Here is a 21,603-nt window from a genome sequence, read left to right on the forward strand (position 1 = left end):
TTTGCTGCTGGATGTACCCCAACAAGATTACCACTTCCTGCAGTTTGAAGGAGGTTGTTCCTGCACAGGTACTTTCCCGTGTGACCAGCAGGTGTGGGATACAGTCACCAGAACACTGCAGCCCACCCTGTATCACGGAATTACGCTACCAAAAGGCACCAGGGAGGCAGAGGCAGAAGCAGGAGACGGCCCCATTGTTTTCAGGTAGGGGACTACATGCAAAACCCCTCTGTTCGTCCAGGTGGCTGATATTACTCACACCATTAACCCAAAAGATAAAGCATCAATTCATAGAATTGACGATTCCTGCTAAAAACAGACTAAGTGAAAAAACAGTGACAGCTGCTTCAAAGAATTGGGAAGGAGACCTTGCGTTCTGGGCTTCCACCAGCAGGGAGCAGTGGTCAACAAAAACAGGGAGATGATTGTCACTTCCCATTGTAACCACCGTCAGTAAATAAAGGATTCTCAAAATGGTTACAGCACCGCGCGGAAAGGCAGTTTGGTACGTTCCTCACACGGATCCTCTGAAGGGGTCTGAACGCTACGTTAAGGATTCCCGGGGGGGTGTTAAAGGCTGACTTCGGCTGTACCCTTTTTGCTGTGACGTCTATGCACCAGCCTGAAGGGAGAGGTTCCCATAGGTAATAACAGAGTTGATTTACAAGCATGAATACAAAGGAGGAAAATTCATTCCAATTGTCCAGTCTCTTATTCAGAGGACAGAAATATTCTTACATCATTTTATCACAGCAGAATTTCATTAGTTTGTAGAGATTAGAGAAGACTGCACATTTGGGGGGTGAGGGAGAAAAGGGAAATTATTAACTAGCAAAGCAAACAGAATGAAGGGAATATATTACAGAACTGCCTATTACTCACTTTATAATTTTGCATCATGCTTAAGAAGCCATATGTATGTTATTCTATTAAACTAATGATGATCTCATCTATATGAGAATCCACTGAAACCCCTACCTAGTGTTGTCACTAAGGCTCTGACAAGACTGACAGGTTTTTTTTATGCAGACAACAGCATTTAGTTATATACAGTAAAACGTCATTTAACTGCTCACATGGATGAAAAAGGATCACTCACCACATTGTAATAGCTTTTGTTAATTGCAGACGTATCAAAGCCTTTAGGTGGACTCTTCAATGTACCTGATTTGGGGGAGACTGGTTTTTCTGAAATGCAAGATAATTTTGTGTCAGTGGGGTGCAGTTTCACAGTTCAACACTAGAGGTCAAACAAACTGCTTTAAAATATTTATCATAAGATACACTGAAACCAGAGCTTCCCTGAGAAACATTAATACTTTTGCTTGAAATTATTGACAAAGAATCTAATTAGTTTATATATTTACAATGAGTGAAACTCTAGACTCAATGAAGGCAAGCAGAAAAATGCCCGATCTTTTTCCTGCAACCAGAAAGTCATTAAATAAAAGCACTTTTTCCAAAATTACTTTACAAACAAGTGTTATCAAGGGCTGCAATTAAACAAAACCAAACCCCACCACATGATGGCATTTCCAAACACTACAAGCACTTTCAAACAAAAGTATTAAATTATAATATAAATTTAACGAAACTAGTACAACCAAGTGACCAAAGGCTGGAAATACCAGGTGGAGGACGTTACACTCAGTCTGACTGAAATAAATAAATGAAAAAAAAAAAATCAAAACACTATACAAGTAGTAGAGTGACTTACCAGATACCTAACCCAGAAAACTGTTTTAAACCAAATTTTATTTTACTGTGAATGAAGTAAACAATTAAAATGCTTATGCACTTGCAAACAGAGTCCATCAAAACACTAAATGCAACCCTTCCTATGATCCCATAGTGACTCTACCCTTCAGTAATTCATGCTTTTCCTGGAAGAGCATCTTAAATCTCAAGATCACAACAACAGTCCTGAGAATTATCTGGGCACTGACTCTGAGAACGGAGAGGCACAGAAAACACACTCCCTAAAGCCTTCCCACTACTTCCCACCTCTACCATTCCTTTAAGTCAGTCACAGAGGAGCAAAGATGAGGGGAAAGACAAACACATCACACCGCATGCTGGAGAACCAGCAGGTAAGATCTACAGCATCTCATTCTGCCTTGTGACACTTGGCTTTGCACGTGACTGAGACAGCTTGTAAGACTGTATTTGTCAGGACATTATGGTGTTAGGGGGTTTTTTGGGCTTTTTCAATAAGCAGGCTTGTCTAACATGCAAATTTCAAATAAGCATTTGAGAAATTTGTATCCAAATAATAAAATGGCAGACTGGTATAAACCCAAAGACACAAAAAACCAAAACACAACCAAACCAAATCCCACCCATCATCAAAACATGCCCAAAGTTTAACTTTTATTTTAAAGGCAAGCTCCTGTTTCAAACACATTTTAATAAAGATGGATGAATAATTCCACTCTAGTTTACCTGATACCTCAGGCCACTACAAATAAATTATTCAAGCCTCCAACAGAGACCTGTGTTTCCAGGAGAAGCCTATCCAGCCCAGCTAAAGGCCAGCTACAGGACATTCCCATGGACAGTAAAGCTGACCAGAGAAACACCACTGTAAGCAGCAGAGCCCATGTGGCACCAGCCTCTGCTAGACTGTATCCTGGGAAATTGAGTGTTTCTTCAGGCTGCTCAGCTGCAGCCTCATGGATGCTGCAGGCTCAGGCAAGCAGACTACAAATGCAGGCCACCCTTTTGTGTGTCCAGTGCCAGGAGCACCGTGCAGGCTGGCTGGACCTGAGGCTTTAGCTGGCAGCCCATATGGAACAGCTCACACCCCATGAACATGCATGTGGTATCTTTGAGGGGATTTTCTCTGTATTACACTGGAACTCTCCTGAAAGAAGCTATTCTAAAAATAAAACATGGTTTTAGATCTGCCAGACACAGGCAAAAACATTTCTCCTCACCATGTTCAGAGATGACAGTAAAATCCTTTCAGTTAATATCCCACCACCCCCACACACACACAGCCCCAAGTCAGCTATAAGCCGACAGACAGCACAAAACCCCTTAGCCCCAGCAGTTATTCAGCTGGGAACACTGCTGCTCTCAGCACCAGCCCTGCAGTATGAACGTGCTCTGCTATACAGCCAAGTAATTCCAAGTGACAGGGTTCCTCCCATCCCCTTAAAACAAAACCACAAATCCAAGCAGATTTGTCATTTAAACACTCAAATGTGATAACAGCACCCAAAGTCATGTTGTATGTACAGCTGCTATTTATATATTTTTATATAACATTACTCATTTATTAGACAATTGTAATTTGTTTCTTCATAGTAAATGATGAAAACTATGTAGTTTATGCAAATTTGGTAATTTGCTTTCATTCTTTGCAGAAGCTCTTGGCTTACATTTTTCACACAATTTACAGTGACTTTCAGGTTCATGAAATATCTAAAGGTTTACTAATCACGTCCCAAAAAAGCATGAAAGTAAAAAAAAAAAACAAGTGTTAAGGAAAAAGGTAAATACTTGTCACTGAATTCCATCATAATACGGATGTCTGACCCTTGTTAATCTGGAGAATACTGGCTGGTCATAGAAATCTGACTCTTCTTCCAGGTACTTTGTTATCCCAAAGGGTGTAAAAATACATCTCTTCCCCCTAACTTTTTCTTCCCTTAAGCTTCTGAAGAAAGTGGGAGAATTTTTGCTGAAATATGTAGTCATTTATATTCCCAGCTGTTCAGCTGATTCAGTTATCTATCAGAGAGACACCATCACATTTGGATTTAAAAACAGGACACAAAAGAGAATCGCACATTCAAATCATTTTGCCTGAACAGTCATCATCAACATTCAGCTTTTAAAATGCAAAGGCCATTTCTATTGTAGAAACACAGAATTAGACACAGCAAATCAGTCCAGCTGTCTATCACGTCTGGTATTCTGCCTCCAAGCACTGCTCTGCTTCATAAGGAGGAATAAGAAACAGGCTTGTTGCAATTAGCTTATTGCACAACGTGTTACACAGAAGAAAATCCTGATCTTGCACATAAGAAATCACTTTCTTAGCGTAAACAAAGATAAGTGTTACTTGTGTGCCAACATACAGCATAATTTCTTGAACATCTCAAGCAGATGTCACTCCTGTTCAGCATACTGGGAACATATAAAGGTCTTACAGATCCACTGGTCTATGGATTCCATAGGTTCGGAAAACAGCAAAACAACAGTACCTTGCCCACTCCAACATCTAAGTTCTGTTTATCAAAGCACTGGAAGAGAGCAACCTGAGCTAGACACTGAGTCTTCCCATATGGAAAATTCTTCCCACCTCCCCACATCATCCCCCCTCCTCCCCCACAGTTGTAAGTCTGTTTCATTAACCCTGAAAACAGACAAGAACACGTACAGCATACTGTGATTGTGTATCACAAGGTTGGAAAAGACCTTTAAGATGAAGCCCAACCGTTCCTGTTCTACGCCAAACCATATCCCTAAGGACCTCATCTACCCTTTCTTTAAACACATCCAGGGATGGTGACTCAATCACCTTCCCAGGCAGCCTGTTCCAGGCCCTGACAACTCTTTCAGTGAAGAACATTTTCCTAACATATAATCTGACCCTGCCCTGGCACAGCTTTGTGCCATTTCCCCTTGTCCTGTCACCTGGCTGAAGAGACCATCGCCCACCTCTCTACAACCTCCCTTCGGGTAGTTGTAGGCAGCGATAAGGTCTCCCTTCAGCCTCCTCTTCTCCAGGCTAAACATCCCCAGCTCCCTCAGCTGCTCCTCGTAAGATTTTTCCCTCCAGCCCCTTCACCCACCTGGTTACCCTTCTCTGGACTCGCTCCAGGACCTTGATGTCCTTCTTGTAGGGAAGGGCCCAGAACTGGACACAGTGCTTAAGGTGTGGCCTCACCAATGCCGAGTACAGGGCCACAGTCACTTCCCTGGGCCTGATGGCCACACTATTCCTGATAAAAGTCAGGATCCTGTTGGCCTTCTTGGCCACCTGGGCACACTGCTGGCACATATTTGGTCAGCAGTCAACCAAGACCTCCAGCTCCTTCTCTGCCTGACAGCTCTCCAGCCAGTCTCCCCCAAGCCTGTAGCACTGTACAGGGTTGTTATGTCCCAGGTGCAGGACTCTACACTTGACCTTGTTGAACCTCATCCCTTTGGTCTCAGCCTGAAGAGGCTCCCTACCCTCAGGCAGATCAACACTTCCTCCTAGTTTAGTGTCATGTGCAAACTTACTGAGATAACATTCAATCCCTTCACCCAGGTAGATCAAGATGTTGAACAGAACTGAGCCCTGGGGGACGCCATTTGTGACCAGTCTTCAGCTGGATTTGGCTGCATTTATGACCACCCTTTGGGCCTGGCCATCCAGCCAGTTTTTAACCCAGCAGGGGCTGTGCCTGTCCAGGCAAGTAATAGCCAGTTTCTCAAGCAGAATGCTGTGAGAAATGCTGTCAAAGGTTTTAGTAAAGTCCAAGCAGACTAGACCCACAGCCCTTCCCTTGTCCACTAAGGGACTAACTATGACCCACTAAAGGTCATCTTGTCACAGAAGACAATCAGGTTAGTTTGATAGGATCTACCTTTTGTAAACCCGTGTTGACTAGGCCTGATGCCCTGGCCATAACGCACATGCTGCATGATAGCTCCCAGGACAACCCTCTCCACGATCTTCCCCGGGACTGAGGTCAGACTGACAGGTCTGTAGTTCCCTGCATCCTCCTTCCCACTCTTCTTGTAAATGGGTGCACCATCTGCCTGCCTCCTGTCAAGTGGAATTTCCCCAGTCCGCCAGGAGTGCTGGTCCATGATGGAAAGGGGTTTGGCTAGCACATACAATCAAACCCACAGCAAACAATCATCTGCTCAGGTACTGGAGGAGGCTGCACCCAGCTGACAACTGAAACCAGAAGGTAAGTTACCACTATTGGCTGCTTTCCTGTTCAAAGCATTATATTCAAGTGCACCCAGCTACACATGGCAATGCTAATGTCTAGTGGCTAGTAATTAACCAGGTATAATTCACTCAACAGTGAACATCTCTGGGTGGAGAAGGAGGTTGGCACAGGCTTCTTAACACTGCTCTTCCACCAATTAAGTATTCTTAGTATAAGCAAAACAACTTCGTACAGCTGCTTCTGTAACCTTTCCCTAAGAGTATGTGAGATGCCACAAACTGTCTGAAATGAAGACAAGTTACCTCAGCCTTCAAATACCTATTTAAGCGATGGTAAAAGGACAGTTTACCCAATTATTCCCAATGCTTTGTTTATTCTATTCTCTTTTCATGAATACGCAGATATTTCTTTTACTTGCCTTCAAATTCCTTGTCATTCTCACGTTCCCTCCTATCTCTCATCTCTCACGTCACCAGTTTACATCATATTCATTTTCATGCAACAATCTATTTCACACTACTCCACAAAGCACTCCCCTCACTTCACTACAGCATTTCACTGCACTGCTGGTAGATGCAAAGATACAATGTGGGTGGTGAGAGGGCAGCTGGAATATTGTGTCCAGTTCTGGGCCCCTCAGTTCAAGAAAGACAGAGAACTCCTTTAAAGAACCCAGCACAGGGCCACCAAGATGATTAAGGGAGTGGAACACCTTCCTTATGAGGACAGGCTGAGGGACCTGGGTCTCCTTAGCCTGGAGGAAATCAAGAGGTGACCTCATCAATGGCTATAAATACATAAAGGGTGAGAGTCAGGAGGACAGTGCCAGGCTCTCCTCAGTGACATCCAATGATAGAAGGGGCAATGGGTGCAAGCTGGAGCACAGGAGGTTCCATGTGAACATAAGGAAAATCTTTTTCACTGTGAAGAGACAGAGAACAAACTACCCAGAGAAGTTGTGGAGTCTCCTTCTCCAGAGACATTCAAAACCCACCTGGACGCATTACTACACTACTGTACACGACACTGCTCTGGCAGGGGGATTGGACTAAATGATCTTTTGAGGTCCCTTCCAACTCCTAACATTCTGTGATCCTAAATCTAGATGCAAAGATACGATGCAAACTAGTTCATCCTACAGTACAGGAGAAAAGAGGTCTCAGTTGGGACATCAAAAGCCATACAGTCCCTATTAGTGAAGTGCTACGAGCAAGCTCTGTCTTCAAGACTAATGGGTTTGAGCCCAACCCCACGAAGGTAGACCCAAACTTTTTCCCAAGTTCTCAAGCTGGTTCAGGCATCACTAACTCCACAACACTGAAACTACAACCAACACTTCCTTCCTAGTAGCATTCACTGGTCCCAAACTCTATTATACAGATGGGAACAGGACATACTCTACTGTTCCACTACACACTACTTTTTTTTTTTAAGTATCTAACCAGAAGAACATTTTTAACACAGTATCAGCCCCAGTGCAAATTACAAACACAACTTCCAAGAAAGCATAACAGAAGCCAGGCTGCAACAGCAATGACATGTTCATTTCTGTGAAGAATTAGAATAAAGTTTGTGACATACCAAATGTCCTTTTTCAAAGCTCTATTCCCTTCTGCATCATCTCATGCCATTTAAATGGATTACACTTTGATAAAACCCAGCAAATGGCTATGTGATTTTTTTTTTTTTTTTTAAATCTGACTAACATTTGACAGTAGCTAAGCAAGCACATCCCATCCTGGCTAACCCCCATTCTTTTCATCACAAGAGAACTCTCAAAACTAAGCCTCCAAATCTCTCTGCTGCATGAGACAGAAGCTGCAGTGTAAGAGACAAGACTCCACCTACACCTTCACCTCTTCATGTTCTGTTTTATATAATAAAAACACCTCAATAAGGACACACTGTCAAGTATCTTAACAGGTTTATGTAGTATAAATCTCTTACCCTCTGCCATGTGTAACAGAATGGCAGTCCTCTCCTTTCAAAGTACTTCCTGATCAGTGATCAAAGAACATTAAAAAAAGCAAGCAAAATGTTACAGGGCTTAAAAAGGGAAATGAAAACACACACACAGGGAAGGAGGGAGAAACAGACCATCTTTTTGATCCTTACAGTGTAGGCACATACCTGAAAAGAAACTACTCAACTATTTTTTTTTTGTTTGTATATTTGATCATAAAGCCAACCATTTCAAACAAATAAACTGGAAGGGGAAGCAGGGAAAAACAACATACACTCACAACAGCAAAATAAAAAATAATAATAATAAAAAAATCTTCTGTCTCAACCAAATTAGCTTACCCCAAATTTACAGTCACTACCTTGCCTAAGAACACTAAATGCCATACTTTGCCCAATTTCAGTATCATTCCTAGGACCATTCACAGTGCCCCTCACACAGGTATCAGCATTCCTGCTAACCCTAGTCACTTGGGTATAGCTAAGCAAACAGGTTACACTGCAGCAAGCACGGGCAGAGCTTTGCCATGTTTTAGTTGCTGCGATACCTTATCATGTACCATTCTCTGCTATATATAATGTATATAATATCGTTTATATACGTAACATAGTTTAACTTTGTTTCAAAAATCTTTAAGAGAGAGTAACGAGGGTAAAGGTAGTTCCCATTATTAAGGAGCCCATCAAACTGGAGCATTTGTTTCCTTCCTGGCAACCCTTTCCTACAGACAGTATTCTCAGGTCCCTCTACTACATCATAATCTCAGACCTATCTAATTTTTCAGCTTCCCCTTCAGGATCTTTCTTCTTTTCCTTGACACCTAACTTCAGAAACAGAGTGCCACAAAACAAGAACCACGAACTGCAAGTCATAAGAATTCAGTAAACTTAAAAATATGGGTAAAATACGGTTCCCACTACTGACAATATAAGAAGAAAAGACTCCCAAGAATGGCACAGTCCTTTAAAAATTATGGGCTTCTCAAAGGAAGAACAGCAGAACAGCAGAAGTAGATGCAAATTGATCAATAGTGACATGACGATAGCGTCCTCAAACACACAAAAAGAAGCAAAGTAACTAGACTCAGGTCACCAGATGAAATACATCTAACATGGACATAAGGTTAGTAGTAGCAGCAAAACATTCCATAGCATACATACATCACTTGGAAAGTGGAACTGCAACTCAACAGGGAAGGAGAGTTATTAACAGACATCAAGAAGCTCTAAATACATCATGCTTCCTGCTACCACCTCCCATCCTCATTATAAAAAGGTCAACTTCAGACAATTCAACCACATACCTGCAAAGGCATGAAAGCAGATAAAACCTAGTATTTTGATAAATTAAACAGTACCTGCCCTCTTGATTTGGCAGGAGGACTAGCTACATCCATGTTTGAAATCACAGAGGACAAGTGAAGCTCCATAAAGTACAGGAAAAGGCCAAACATAAGTAATTGTCTTTAAAAAGGAAAGGGAGAACAGAGAAGGCTGAAGGTCAATGTATTTAACTTTTCAGTAGTCAGTAAACGCACAGAAAACAAAAGCAATGGACTCCCACTTCCTGAGAAAGGCTAGGGCACATATTCCCTTCCAGAGAAGGAACTGAGCATATGAGAGTCCTCCAAGAATGCAAAAAGTCTTGCATAAGCCAGAAGGATCAAGCCCTTGTAGCCCTGGGAACACACCTACACAATGGAGGGAAAAGAGCTTAACAGAAAACCTTTCTGATTATGAGAAGTGAAATTTAAGCCAGGGACTGGAAACAGCTCATGTCAGATCCCTCAGAACTGGACAGTGTTGCAGGGACTGGCAAGAATCAAACTACTATTAGTACTACCCTCAGCCCCACAGCTTGATGGCTTACCTGTTTAGGAGTTACTGCACCCAAGTGAAGTACTCTCAAAAACAACCCCAAGAACCTTAACTTCAGTTGCTGGCAAGTTTTGTTTCTCATATGTTCACTGTTAAAAGCTACTTACATTGATCTGGAGCTTAACTACTGACCCAGGTTCAGGTCCTGAGAGTCAGAAGACATCAAAAGTGATATAACCCAAACAAGACCTCCACAGCAATGTTTCAAAAGAGTAATGATGGGACAAGACAGTCATCATGGCTGAAAAGATTGCTTTAACACTACAGGCAAGAAAAGACAGGCTTCAGGAATTGTTTTTCAGAATAAGCCACATCTGAGAGATCTCTGAAAAACATTAAAGCCCAAGAGGATCTAGTTGAAAACAACAAAAAAAGTTAAGAGATCTAAGATCACAGCATTCTGCAAAACCAGGCTGCAGATAGCAAGTCAAGGAAGAAAATAAGAGGATACAACTCGAGGAGAAAGAGTAAGTTTAGAAATTGAGTTTTACCCTCACAACTTCAGTTTGCAATCACACACCTCTATGGCTGCCTAAAAAGAAAGGTCATACCACTGAATTTAGCATGGGCCTAAACACTTTTGATTGGAGCTGTGACAAAGGTAAGAGAGGTGAAGCCTCTCAGACCACCCCTAGGCAGTTTTATCCCCAGTCTCTGAAAAGCAAGCAAGAGACACGAACAAGATCATGATTTAAAAACAAACAGATTTTTTCTTTTTCTTTTTTTTTTTTTTTAAAGATAGATGTCACCACCTACATCAGGGTCCAGGTGGATTAAAAAATAATGTCAGTTCTGATATTCAGTCATGAAGATGATGTTTACAGAAGGAACCTTCATGGCATGAAGTTCAAAATAAAACTTAAGAGGTAGAGCGAAGTCTTTATAAAGACAAGTGGAAGGCACGTGAACAATAAAGAAGAAAACTCACAAATACCTGATGTTTCAAAACCTTTTGGCTAGATTTCAGTAGAATTGAGGATTTCCCTTGCATGTGTTTGCTTCTAAGTAATAGGGCATGTTTACAGATCATTTTGTGTAGTTTTCTTATTGCTTCATTGGGGAGTGGTTGTTCAGGTTTTTTGTTGTTGTTTGTAAAGCCATTTGCAGGAAATCTCAGAGTATTTAAACCCCAAGCACCAGTTCAAACTATGTCAGCACCAGATTCAAAATCCAGCTGTGACACCAACAAGCAAACAGACCAGGGGGGCTTCTGAATTAACAGTAAACATGCAGGGAGGTCCCAGTGCACTCTATATAGCAAACAGTGGTGGGGAAACAGGACTTCCTGAGCATTAATGATTGCTGTGAATGAAGTTCAGGAAATATAGTCAAGCTTAAACAAAACACATTACAATTTTTTAATTAAACCAACCAGCTATCAAGCCCCATCTACCTGAAACCAGTCTTGGTGCTAATACCTTCTCCTTCAAAACTCACCATTTGATTTTATTTCTCGTACGTAGTTACTCGGAAACCATCCTGTTTTGCCATTTAGAGTTCCTTCCCACCAGCCTCCTTCTTCCACTCTTGTAACATGAATAATATCTCCTTTTGAAAAAGAAAGTTCATCTTCATTTGTCTGTTGAAAATTAAATTTTGCTCTCACCACCAACTGATGGTTGCTGTTATCTGTCATGTCCTAGTAAGTGAGAATACAAAGGGAAAACGAAAAATACATTAGAACTTATTAGTTTCAAACAATTATTCTGTGAACAAAACAGAAGTATCCATAAAATGGAAATAGCTTCTCTTCCACAAACAACATGCTCCACATTTTTCTCTAAGCATTTCTAAGGGTTGTTCTGTCATTTCCATTATTTCTGTCATTTTAACGTGTGGATTTGTATCAGTCCAGGGAGTATACTGTCTTATTACACAGCCTCTCTGAATGAGAAAGGTAACACAGCTGAAGTGAGAACAATTGTTATTCCCTCCCAAAAAATAATAAAGAAATAAATTTTAAAATCACCTTCTATTTTCTATATATAGTATAAATTAAACTGCCTTTGGCACCTAGAAAGAAACAACAGTTTTACATTAGAGACGGTTCTTTCCTAAAACTTTCCAGGTTGGAAGGAGGGTGGAACTGAGTTTAATTTAATTTAATGCTGGATATAAATAGCTTGCAGCTTAAAACTTTGGGTTTTTTTCCTGTAACAGATCAGGTTGGAAGTTTCTACACCTGAATGTGCAAGTCCTCGAGGCCTGCCAACGGAGAAAGGCAGTGTTCTTTCACAGAACCTATGAAACCATTACACAATTTACCTTCAGTAAGTACTGACAAGTTGTCTGCTTCAAGGTTAGTATAGCTGCAAGTCTGCAGCTGTGTGCATATATATACACACACATATATATATATCCCCTATCACAGATGTGAAGGCAGATTTTCTCTATTTTAACAACTGAATGTTAACAGCTCCATCTCCCAAGTCTTTCAAAATTAATGATGTGCAAATTTTGAACATCATTTTGTTCTTGGATGTCAGTTTTGTATATCTGCATCATTAAGTGTTTCATGAGAGTTATATGATGAACTTTTATGATAAAAATACTAAATAACTGGGTAAGTAATACAAATACTTAACCAATTTGAGTATTTTAAGATTATTTTAAGTAATCCAAATGCATTACACTGGCACTGAGAGAACAGGACTAAGTGATAGGCATCGTGTAGCATCCGAGGTCAATTCATATCCACAGCAACCATGTTACTTTATCACAACTCAATTTAACAATTGGACTTTTAGTGGCTAAGATGACATAGGAAAATGAGAGCAAATTCAACTTGGAAAACAGGCAGGAAGACCCAAGGTACTGTTAAGTGACAATGATCAAAAATTAGATCAGCACATTTTCAAACAAGTGCCTCTGCCTTAGTCCTCTGTGTATCACATGCATTCATCTGCTAGGGTTGCCCAACAAGAGAAAAAGTTTTGCCTTAGTGAATGGCAGAAAGCCACAAAATAAAGAGCAACATTGCAAAGCCACACCAACCACAGTCCCCCTACTCTGCCAGGGCTGCTGTCCAGTAGAGGAAACCATGTACAAATTTGGTGAGAATGGTTCCAAATTCATCATCTAGAGCAGTGAAACCCAAGTAAGAATTCTCCAGGTTTGGCCACTAGCTCTTTCCCTCCTCCTTGCACTTCTCTGCCCCTTTGTAACTTTCTGCAGGGCTGCTCAGCTCACTGAAGCAACAGAAAGACTTAAAGGCACTGATTGCTTCAGTAACATGGTTAACAGCTCGTCCCACAAACAGCTGCATCAGCAGAACTGAGTGGGTGGTGAACAGCAGAGTGGGAGCTAGAATTAGTGGCCTAAGGCAAGTACTTGCAAGGGCTCTGCTACCAGAGAAAACACATCAAACCGTGCTTAAGAAAGCTTAAGCAGAGCACTGTTTTACATTTCACCTAGCAATCACCACATAGTTCACGACAGCCTCCTTCAAGCATGGAAAAAGAAGTTTAGAGAAGGGACCTGAACCCTCCTAGCAAACCTTTTAGTCACTGAAAGCATCTTTAATCACAGTTTCAATACAACACTCCATCCCGATTTCAACTGTGCTGTAGAACAGCTGCCTATACCACTCAGCTACCTGAAGGCTAGTTGAAGGATTCACCTTCAAACACAACAGAAAATAGGAATAACTACCAATACTGCCAACATTACTTTGCTGAGGTTTGAGTGACCTTGAGCCATCATCCCCCAAGCTCAGGGACATGGAGAAAATGAGATTTTTTATTTTTTTTTTTTACCTTTGGAAAAGCAAGTCCTTACACTAAAAAGTAAGAAAGGAAGATACTGGGTATGCAGACAACGTGGAGTGGTGAGGAAAGAATAATTACAAGTTCAGAGAAAGCTGTATGTATTGTGGAGCATCATATAAAAGGCTGTAAAATTAGACCATCACAGGTTTAAAATACAGAGATAAAAGAAACACTTTGCTACGCTATTGCTTGCTTATAAATCTCATCAAAAGATAAAAAGAGACACTGCAGCATGTTTCATTTCTTCCAGAACTTACCAAACTCCGATACTGTCCCTGAAAGAGTTTTGAAGTTCTACTATGTAAAGACTGGGATCCCAAAGAATCGAAAGATTTTATCCGATGAGATGAGGGACGTGCGCATACAGAGTCACTGCCCAGCCCTATGTCTGGAGGAGGGGGGAAAAAAATAGAGTAAATATCAGAATTTGAGGAATTTATACAAATTTCTGCTTACTTCAGTAAAACTCACGTGCTTACAGCAGATTAGATCTAACTGTAGTTGCTCAATTATTCAAGATTTTTTAAAAAAGCCACCACAGTAGTAATTGCTCTGAAATCCTCAGACACATGAGGTTCTTCCCCACACAGACAGGAAAACAATTTGAGATGTTTAGGAGGAGGAGGAGGGTTAGGGGTGTATTTCTCCATTAGTACTCACTACCAGTCTATTTAAAGGTAATTAACCAGCATAATTTTAGCTAGTGACCAAGAATTTCAAATACATAAAAGTTGCTTGAAGCAAAGCCAGCCACATCTGTTTCTTAGCTCTTCTCCCCCCACCATCTCCCTTTCAATTAAGGCATTCCTTCCACTGTCTTTTTTCCTACGTTCCTTTGTCTCATCCTTTTTTGCCAAGTAAGCTATTTCTTCTTATTTAGAGGGTGGGGGAGGGATAAGAGGCATAGAAAGGAAGAAAGCTGCTTGCTTCAAAAAACACACACACACACACACACACCCACACACACACCCTTCCCTCACAAATCTCTCCCTTTTCGTTAGTCTCTCCTCTGAGCAGTGCACCCATTTAAGATGTTCCTGGGAAGTAAGGGCAGCATTAGGTGTTGTGTGGGTACCACTGGGGTCCCTGAGGGCTAGGAGGCACCAAACGGGTGGTAGGGGCAGGGTTCATCCCACCACCCTCCCCCCGCCCCACCAACCAAGAGTGGAGGGTCTAGAGCTGCCTTGGTGGACACTGGGAACCTCCCTGGCCAGGGTACTGGTCCATCTGTGGGTGGGGGTCCTTGTGCAGATTAGCAGACCACTGCCAGACAGGGGCCAGATCGCACCCGAAGTGGCTTGGAAGAGCTGGGGTGAGTGCTGGCCACATCCTCCCCGAACGCTGCCGGGAGCCTCATCCCAGCATTACTGTGGGACAGGGTCAATTCCCAGCTGCCGCAGCTCCCCCAGCCCCCACGGGGAGGGGGATGCTCCCAGGGCCCTTGCACAGGTGACAACACTACAGCAGAGAAACGTTGCTCCTTTGCTCAAGTATCATTTCTTTCCCTTGTGTTCTCACATACAAGGAAATCATTCAGTTACCATCTGAGCCTCAAGGAGCCCCCAAAGCAACGCAGTATTTTCCATCCAAAACTTGGGATGCTTGCGTAGTCTAGTGAAACCATCTAACTTCTCTCCTGGTTTTTATGCCTCTGTTACTCTCTTTCCTTGCTCTGCCTTTTCAAGACACCACCCCCCCATCAGAGGTACCCAGACAGCTACAGTCCCTCAGATACTTTCAGGGTAAAGCAAACAACGATTATGCAACCTGAGTTATTTTTTGGTCATGCTGTCCCATGAGGAGATTGGCAAACAAAGAGCATCTGCTGTTCCACATCAAATCAGAAGGGAAAATTCAATTCATCTTAACTGCAAAGCTTTGCAACTTCAGCACAGCATCCAACAGCAGCCAAGATGGAGGAAGAGGGAAAGGGTTTCAGAAGAACAATAAGCACAGAAGAAAAGTGCTGACCAAGGATGCTCCAAGTCCACAGTGAGCATAGAACACTTTCCTTGGCTGCATCTTTTTAAATGACTATCATCCTTCAAAACTCATTATCCTACAAAAAAACCCTATAGATATATGCTCCATAGACAAGTAGTGCAGTATTATTCATTACATTATTCATGTTAAGTTGCATATTACAAGCTGAAGTCATAAGTGATGTCACACTTTATGAGCTTGTTTTCCTAAAAGCATTTGAAGGACACTGCATTAATATAAACACTGGTGATTACAATCCATCACAAAAAGAACATAAACCTCTGTTTTCACTGACTGTCAGGAGAGAAACAGGAATAGATCATGGGCTTTTTTTGTAAATAGTAACTTTATGGCTAATTCTAACGTTCCCAAAAACTTTAGAGCTGCCATAACCATCAATAACTAAAAGGACTGAAACATTCAGTAACCTGAAGCATCACTATGTTCAGTCTCCTGTTTCCTATCTGCAGTCAAGTAGAACAGATACTCCAACCAAATCCAGCATTATACCTTGACACAGCTCACACACAAAAACAGGATCAGGTTTTGTCATGGCAGTGAGCTCCAGCCTCTGGGCAACCCTAAAACACCCCACCTAAAAATTGCAGGCTGATTCCTGAAATTTTCCAGTTCACACAGCAAAACCCAGTATACCAACACCACCTTTTGAGGCTTGAAATAGAAACTGCATGACTGAGCTGAAAAGGGGGAAAACTATTACAAGCCACATGCAAATTGCAAGTATTTTTACCAATAATATCTGAAGTATCCATTACAATTTCTATTAAAATACCAAATAAACATGTTCAATTAGTTCTTCAACATTATTACTCTCAGAAAATAACTCTGCTTCCAAAAACTCAAGAATCTTGACTGGCAACAGAATGGGGGTATTAATCTATTCATGCCTGGACCAAAACAGCCACACTTTTTCTCCCTGTTAGGAGACAGCTATGGCCAGCACACAGCAGCTGTGAAGGTGCACTGAAACAGTTCACATCTGCACCTGCAGTTAAGATGAAAGGCAGTATCTGCAAGTGCTGTGAGCAGCTTCAACCTTGTCAACAGTATTACTTCATGCCAATTTCCTCAGAACTAAGAGTATGGTTGTAAAACTCACTCCTGAAGGGTGATTTCTAATGCAAGGAAGAAAGAAGCCACCAAAAATTGCTGTGTTGTAATGGATCAGAGGAGTATTATAAAAGTGACAAGACACTTCTCATATTACAGTAAACAAAATTACACTGACCACCACTGACTTTCCTATCAGCTTCCTTTTCCACCCCACACAAAAATTCACAAGCATGGTCCATTTCTAAATGAAGTCTCACTCACCACAGAATCACAAGGTTGGAAAAGACCTTTAAGATCGAGTCCAACCGTTCCTGTCCTGTGCTAAACCATATCCCTAAATACCTCATCTACCATTTCTTTAAACACATCCAGGGAAGGTGACTCAACCCCCTCCCTGGGCAGCCTGTTCCAGGCCCCAACAACTCTTTCAGTGAAGAACCTTTTCCTAACATCTGATCTGAACCTGCCCTGGCACAGCTCTGTGCCATTTCCCCTTGTCCTGTCTCCTGTCACCTGGCTGAAGAGACCATCACCCACCTCTCTACAACCTCCCTTATGGTAGTTGTAGACTCCAACCTGACGACCCTTACTGGAACTTGCTGCTAACACTGTAAAACCCCTACACACAGAAAGACAAAACCAGGCAATGTTAACATTCTTGATTGTCCTGTGGCCCAGCTGATGTTGTTCAATCCAGCCTTGCCCTACCAACAAAGCATGGACACCTCTCACCGGTGTGTCATTTCTACAGCGCTCTCTTCCCCCTAAGGAATTGGAGTTAGGTGGTTTGTGACTCCTATCTGCTGCCTACATGAAATATGCACAGATTAAGGGATCAGAAACGGTGGCTATCTTTTTGGTACTGGTAAGGAAGGATGGTGCTAGGGCATGAGGGCCAAAAGGAGGGCAATAAAAACCCTAACACAAGTGTTCAAACACATGAATGAGAGTGGGTCAAAAGTAAAATTTCAGTATTTCAAGCTAAAAAAAAAAAAAAAAAAGAGAGAGAATTAAAAAAAACCCAACAAAAAAGAGAGGGCTTTTCCAATAATTCTTGCCAGCTAAAAGGTTTGGCCTTAGCTCCACTACAAAGCTTCTGCAGAACAACAAAGGAGAGACACCAGAGAGGCCGCTGCCAAAATGGTTACAAACTACAACAAAGCATGTTCATTTTATCATGACTATTGCAACAGGTGTAAGTACACACTGATGAGTTGAAGGTAAGGTGAGAGCAAGCATCAGGACAGAATTGTTTACTTACCTGCAGTCACCTTATTTAAAGCCACAAGAGAGCTGAGAACTTTGCTGAAATTCTGTCCCTGATACAGGTCATTTGCATCAAAAGTCTGAAAACAGAAAAACATACATTAAGTTGCAGAAACAGGCCTTTAAAATAAGCATTTTATGCTATCAAGCAAACAGTGACTGTAGGAGTTCCTTCCTGATCAAGGCATCAGCCTTTCAGTGGCTGCTATGGACCATTAGAAAACTGAAGGGCATGAGGGTTTGTTTTTTCTTAAACCCTCAGTTTTAATTAGAGAATATAGAAACAACTATAGAAATAGCTGCATTAGAGGAAAAAAATGAAGAACATAAGCTTTAAATTAAAGTTGAATAAAACATGGTTATCAGAAGAGAGAAACTCCTCAGTTTGGCCAAAGAAGTTACTGGGTACCATTACCCATGGCACATTCCACTTTCTGCAGCAGCTCACAGGCACTATATCCTTATTACATTATTATCTTTATTACTTATTTCATAAAATATTTTCAAACTTACTACAAACACATTAAGAAGTATCACAACAGCATAAATGCTAACTCTTTAAGAGACAGGGGAAAGCAGCATTCCTTAAAATCAATGAACTTCACGAAGAGCAGAGTTGCTAGATAGGTTAGATGGAGAATGAGGTTTGGGTAGGGGAGGGTTTAAAGCGTGGGTTGGTTTGTGTTGGATTTTAACTGTGGGAAAGAGATCCAAAACTCAGTATCTTGTAGAAAACAATCCAGTAACTCTCAAGAACTGGGTGATGACCTTAAACATCTGGATTTTCAGGGGGAAAAAGGAGATTTTAAAAAAAAAAAAAAAGAGACCCATAATATTTGCCTGAGGTAATGGAAACACTCATCCACTCTCATGAAAATAGCTCTTGCAATAGATTCTGCATAGGTTGAAAGAAGTCACAGTATTCCCTTGTGCAAGACTAGAGAGAGGACAATAAAAGGCAGCTATTACAGTTGTTCCAACAGATTTAAGAAACAGAAAGAGATTCAGTTTCCCACTGCACAGCAGCTTTTATCTAAAAAGTCAACAAAAACCTGTTTATTTTCCTGATAACAGACCCATCCCACAGGCACTATCAGAAAGTCTGTACCACACTGCAGAAAGCTGCTTTCAGAGGCAGGAGTGGAAAAACCACAAATTCCCAGAGGAAAATGAGAGAAAGTGACAAAGAAACCCAAGATGTGAATGTTTTCATGAAAGCTACATAAAATAAGCACAAAAGCCAGACCAGTTGTGACAGTTTATGTGATATACTGACAAAGGTACAGCAGATGTGGATAACGCTTAATGACAGTGTCATTCAGTAAGGGGAAAAAAATGTCTCCCAAAGCATCCAGTGTTTGAGGAACTTGTATATGTTAATATGCATATTTTTTTCCTCTTGGACCAAGGACCATCTTTGGTCCCAGCAAGCAGCTGTTCTACGTCAGTTGTAGAGGCGTTAACATCTCTTGAGCTCAGGTAGCATGTAACCCCCTCTACAACTGCCTGAAAGGAGGCTGTAACCATAAGTTGAGTCTCTTCTCCCAAGTAACAAGCAACAGGATAAGAGGAAATGGCCTCAAGTTGTGCCAGGGATTGGATATTCAGAAAAAATGTCTTCACCAAAAGGGCTGTCAAGCTCTGGACCTGCCTAGGGAAGTGGCTGAGTTACCACCCCTAAAGGGATTCAAAAGACTTGTAGCTGTGGTGTTTAGGGACATGGTTTAGCAGTGGACTTGGTAGTGTTGGTTAACAGTTGGACTCGACGATCTTAAGTGTCTTCTGCAGCCTAAATGAGCCTATGATGTCTGCACAAGGTTTTAAACAGCTGTTTGCCAATGGCTGAACTCAATAGTGACACATTGAAATTTTTAAGGCTCAGAATAAACCAGTTCCTAAGGAAGAAGAAGTTGATATAGTCAAGAAACTTTGTAAAGAGTTGGACTTGATCTTAATGCTCTTTTCCAAACTAATCAATTCTATATTTCTATGCAAAACAGATGCAGAGTCAAGCAGAGGTAAACACTTACATACTCTCCAAGCAGTTATCACTCATATAAATTAAGTCAAATAACTATTTCATCAAGCTTCCCTGGGCTACAGATAATTTTAAAACTGCTCTTATTTATTTGAAGCTGTAAGGAGACAGACTAGGGAACTGTCTAGATGCAAATTTTGTAGGGTGTTTCCTGAAAAATGAGCAGGTATTTAAGAACTACATGCACAATAAAAGACAATCAAATACAGTATCTGTTTTTACACAAAGGAAACTAAAGATAAGTTATATTAATAATATCATTTATAATAAAGCTAAAATTCCAAGAAGGTATCGGAATACATAAAAGCCAAACCAGACTGGAGATGACTTAACCACTGCTCAAACTGGGGTAATGATAAAAATAAGATTAAGGTGCTACAGGAGAAGAAACCATCAGGTGTGTAATACCTTTAGTTGTTAGCTATATGCATACTATATTTGCTTTTAAACAAGCAAACTAAAAGTATGAACACAAAGCAATGGCCCCAATCCTAATAAAAGAGGAAATAGAGACAGGCGCTTATGTGGACACCAACATTGGCTCTAAGATACTACAGGGAAGAGAAAGAACTAATAAAAAAAGAGGGAATGTTTAAGGAAAAGGTTAAACACTATAGTTTAAACTTACACAAACTTAAACAAAAAACCCCCCACAAATCAAAACCTCAATGAATTTTAAGCCTACCTTCATTCTGGATTCTGATAGAGCCAAGAGCTCCCCAAAGCCAGGCTAACCGGAGAACAACAGGATGCGAGGAAGCCTGGCTTCCTGCTATGCAGAGACTATAGAGGATACGGGGAGCGATTCGATTGGAGCATCCCAGCACAGACACTGCCATAAAAAATCCCTGTATCCAGGACACACATCCAGTCTGCTACTTCAGAGGAAACAACACAATGGGAGGATACCAGAAACATTTGCTTCCTTGCCATTTTACAAAAGCAATGCTGAGGGTTGGCTTCCTGTCACTATTGATAAACTGGGGGAGGGGAGGGGGGCAGGGAGGGGACATAACACCTTCCAGAGAGATTTTCTCCTAACTTAACAAACATTTAAGAATAAAATCACGTAGAGAATTAAGAAGTGAGGAACAGAGCTTAGATGCTCTAATGTTTTGAGGCTAATCTATTCTGAACTCAACTACTTGATTATAAAACCTTGTTTCCAAAAAAATCAAAACTAAAACCCATACAAACCCCTGAAACCATCCACCAAAACCTCACATCCTTGCATTTTAACAGAGCTTTCTCAGTTCACAATGTGTCTGAAAACTCTGACATGATTAAAAGCACCAAGAAGCTCCAAGAGGAGCTTCCATTGGACTGCCAGAGAAAAGAGTCTGCTCCAAGTTTTAAGACAAGTCTGATTTCTTCATTCTGGTTTTTATGGACAGATCAGCTGTAAGAACTGACACTTAAAACATGTCTTGATGTGAGAAAGAGTCATTCAGTAACTTCCTCCTTCAATGTCACCGGATGACAAACATCCCCCTCAGACAACACCCCCAATTCTGCGACTGCAAGAATCAAGGTTGAATTCTGAGCTCCAAGTATCAGGCAAAGTTATTTTTATATTGCAAACTATTATCACATAACAAAGTCCATATGCTAAATCATCTTCTGTAATACTAACACAACCCACTTCTCAAATCATGTTAGAAGCATAACATGAACTCAAACTTGGATATGCTTACGACAGCTCTTAAAACCTAAAAATCCAAACACTTGGGAAGGTATT

At 41.2% G+C, this 21,603-nt stretch overlaps 1 protein-coding gene across 5 annotated transcripts in view; it reads right to left on the reverse strand.

Annotated features, from left to right (window-relative positions):
* ARHGEF7 (Rho guanine nucleotide exchange factor 7) overlaps nucleotides 1-21,603 on the reverse strand; it is a gene marked incomplete at both ends in the record, with an annotated part of 125,557 nt that overhangs the window by 55,686 nt on the left and 48,268 nt on the right. For 3 of the 5 annotated variants that reach the window (XM_084276397.1, XM_084276396.1, XM_084276398.1), the window contains 4 exons: nucleotides 1,100-1,188; nucleotides 11,175-11,376; nucleotides 13,762-13,892; nucleotides 17,823-17,907. In XM_084276397.1, the coding sequence (XP_084132523.1) occupies nucleotides 1,100-1,188; nucleotides 11,175-11,376; nucleotides 13,762-13,892; nucleotides 17,823-17,907 (507 nt within the window). Of the gene's footprint in view, nucleotides 1-1,099; nucleotides 1,189-11,174; nucleotides 11,377-13,761; nucleotides 13,893-17,822; nucleotides 17,908-21,603 lie in introns of those variants that run through there. The other 2 variants (XM_084276400.1, XM_084276399.1) reach the window with 2 other exon arrangements.

The sequence above is a fragment of the Gallinula chloropus genome (assembly GCF_964237585.1).
Source record: "Gallinula chloropus genome assembly, chromosome: 1".
In the NCBI taxonomy this organism is placed as follows: Eukaryota; Metazoa; Chordata; class Aves; order Gruiformes; family Rallidae; genus Gallinula; species Gallinula chloropus.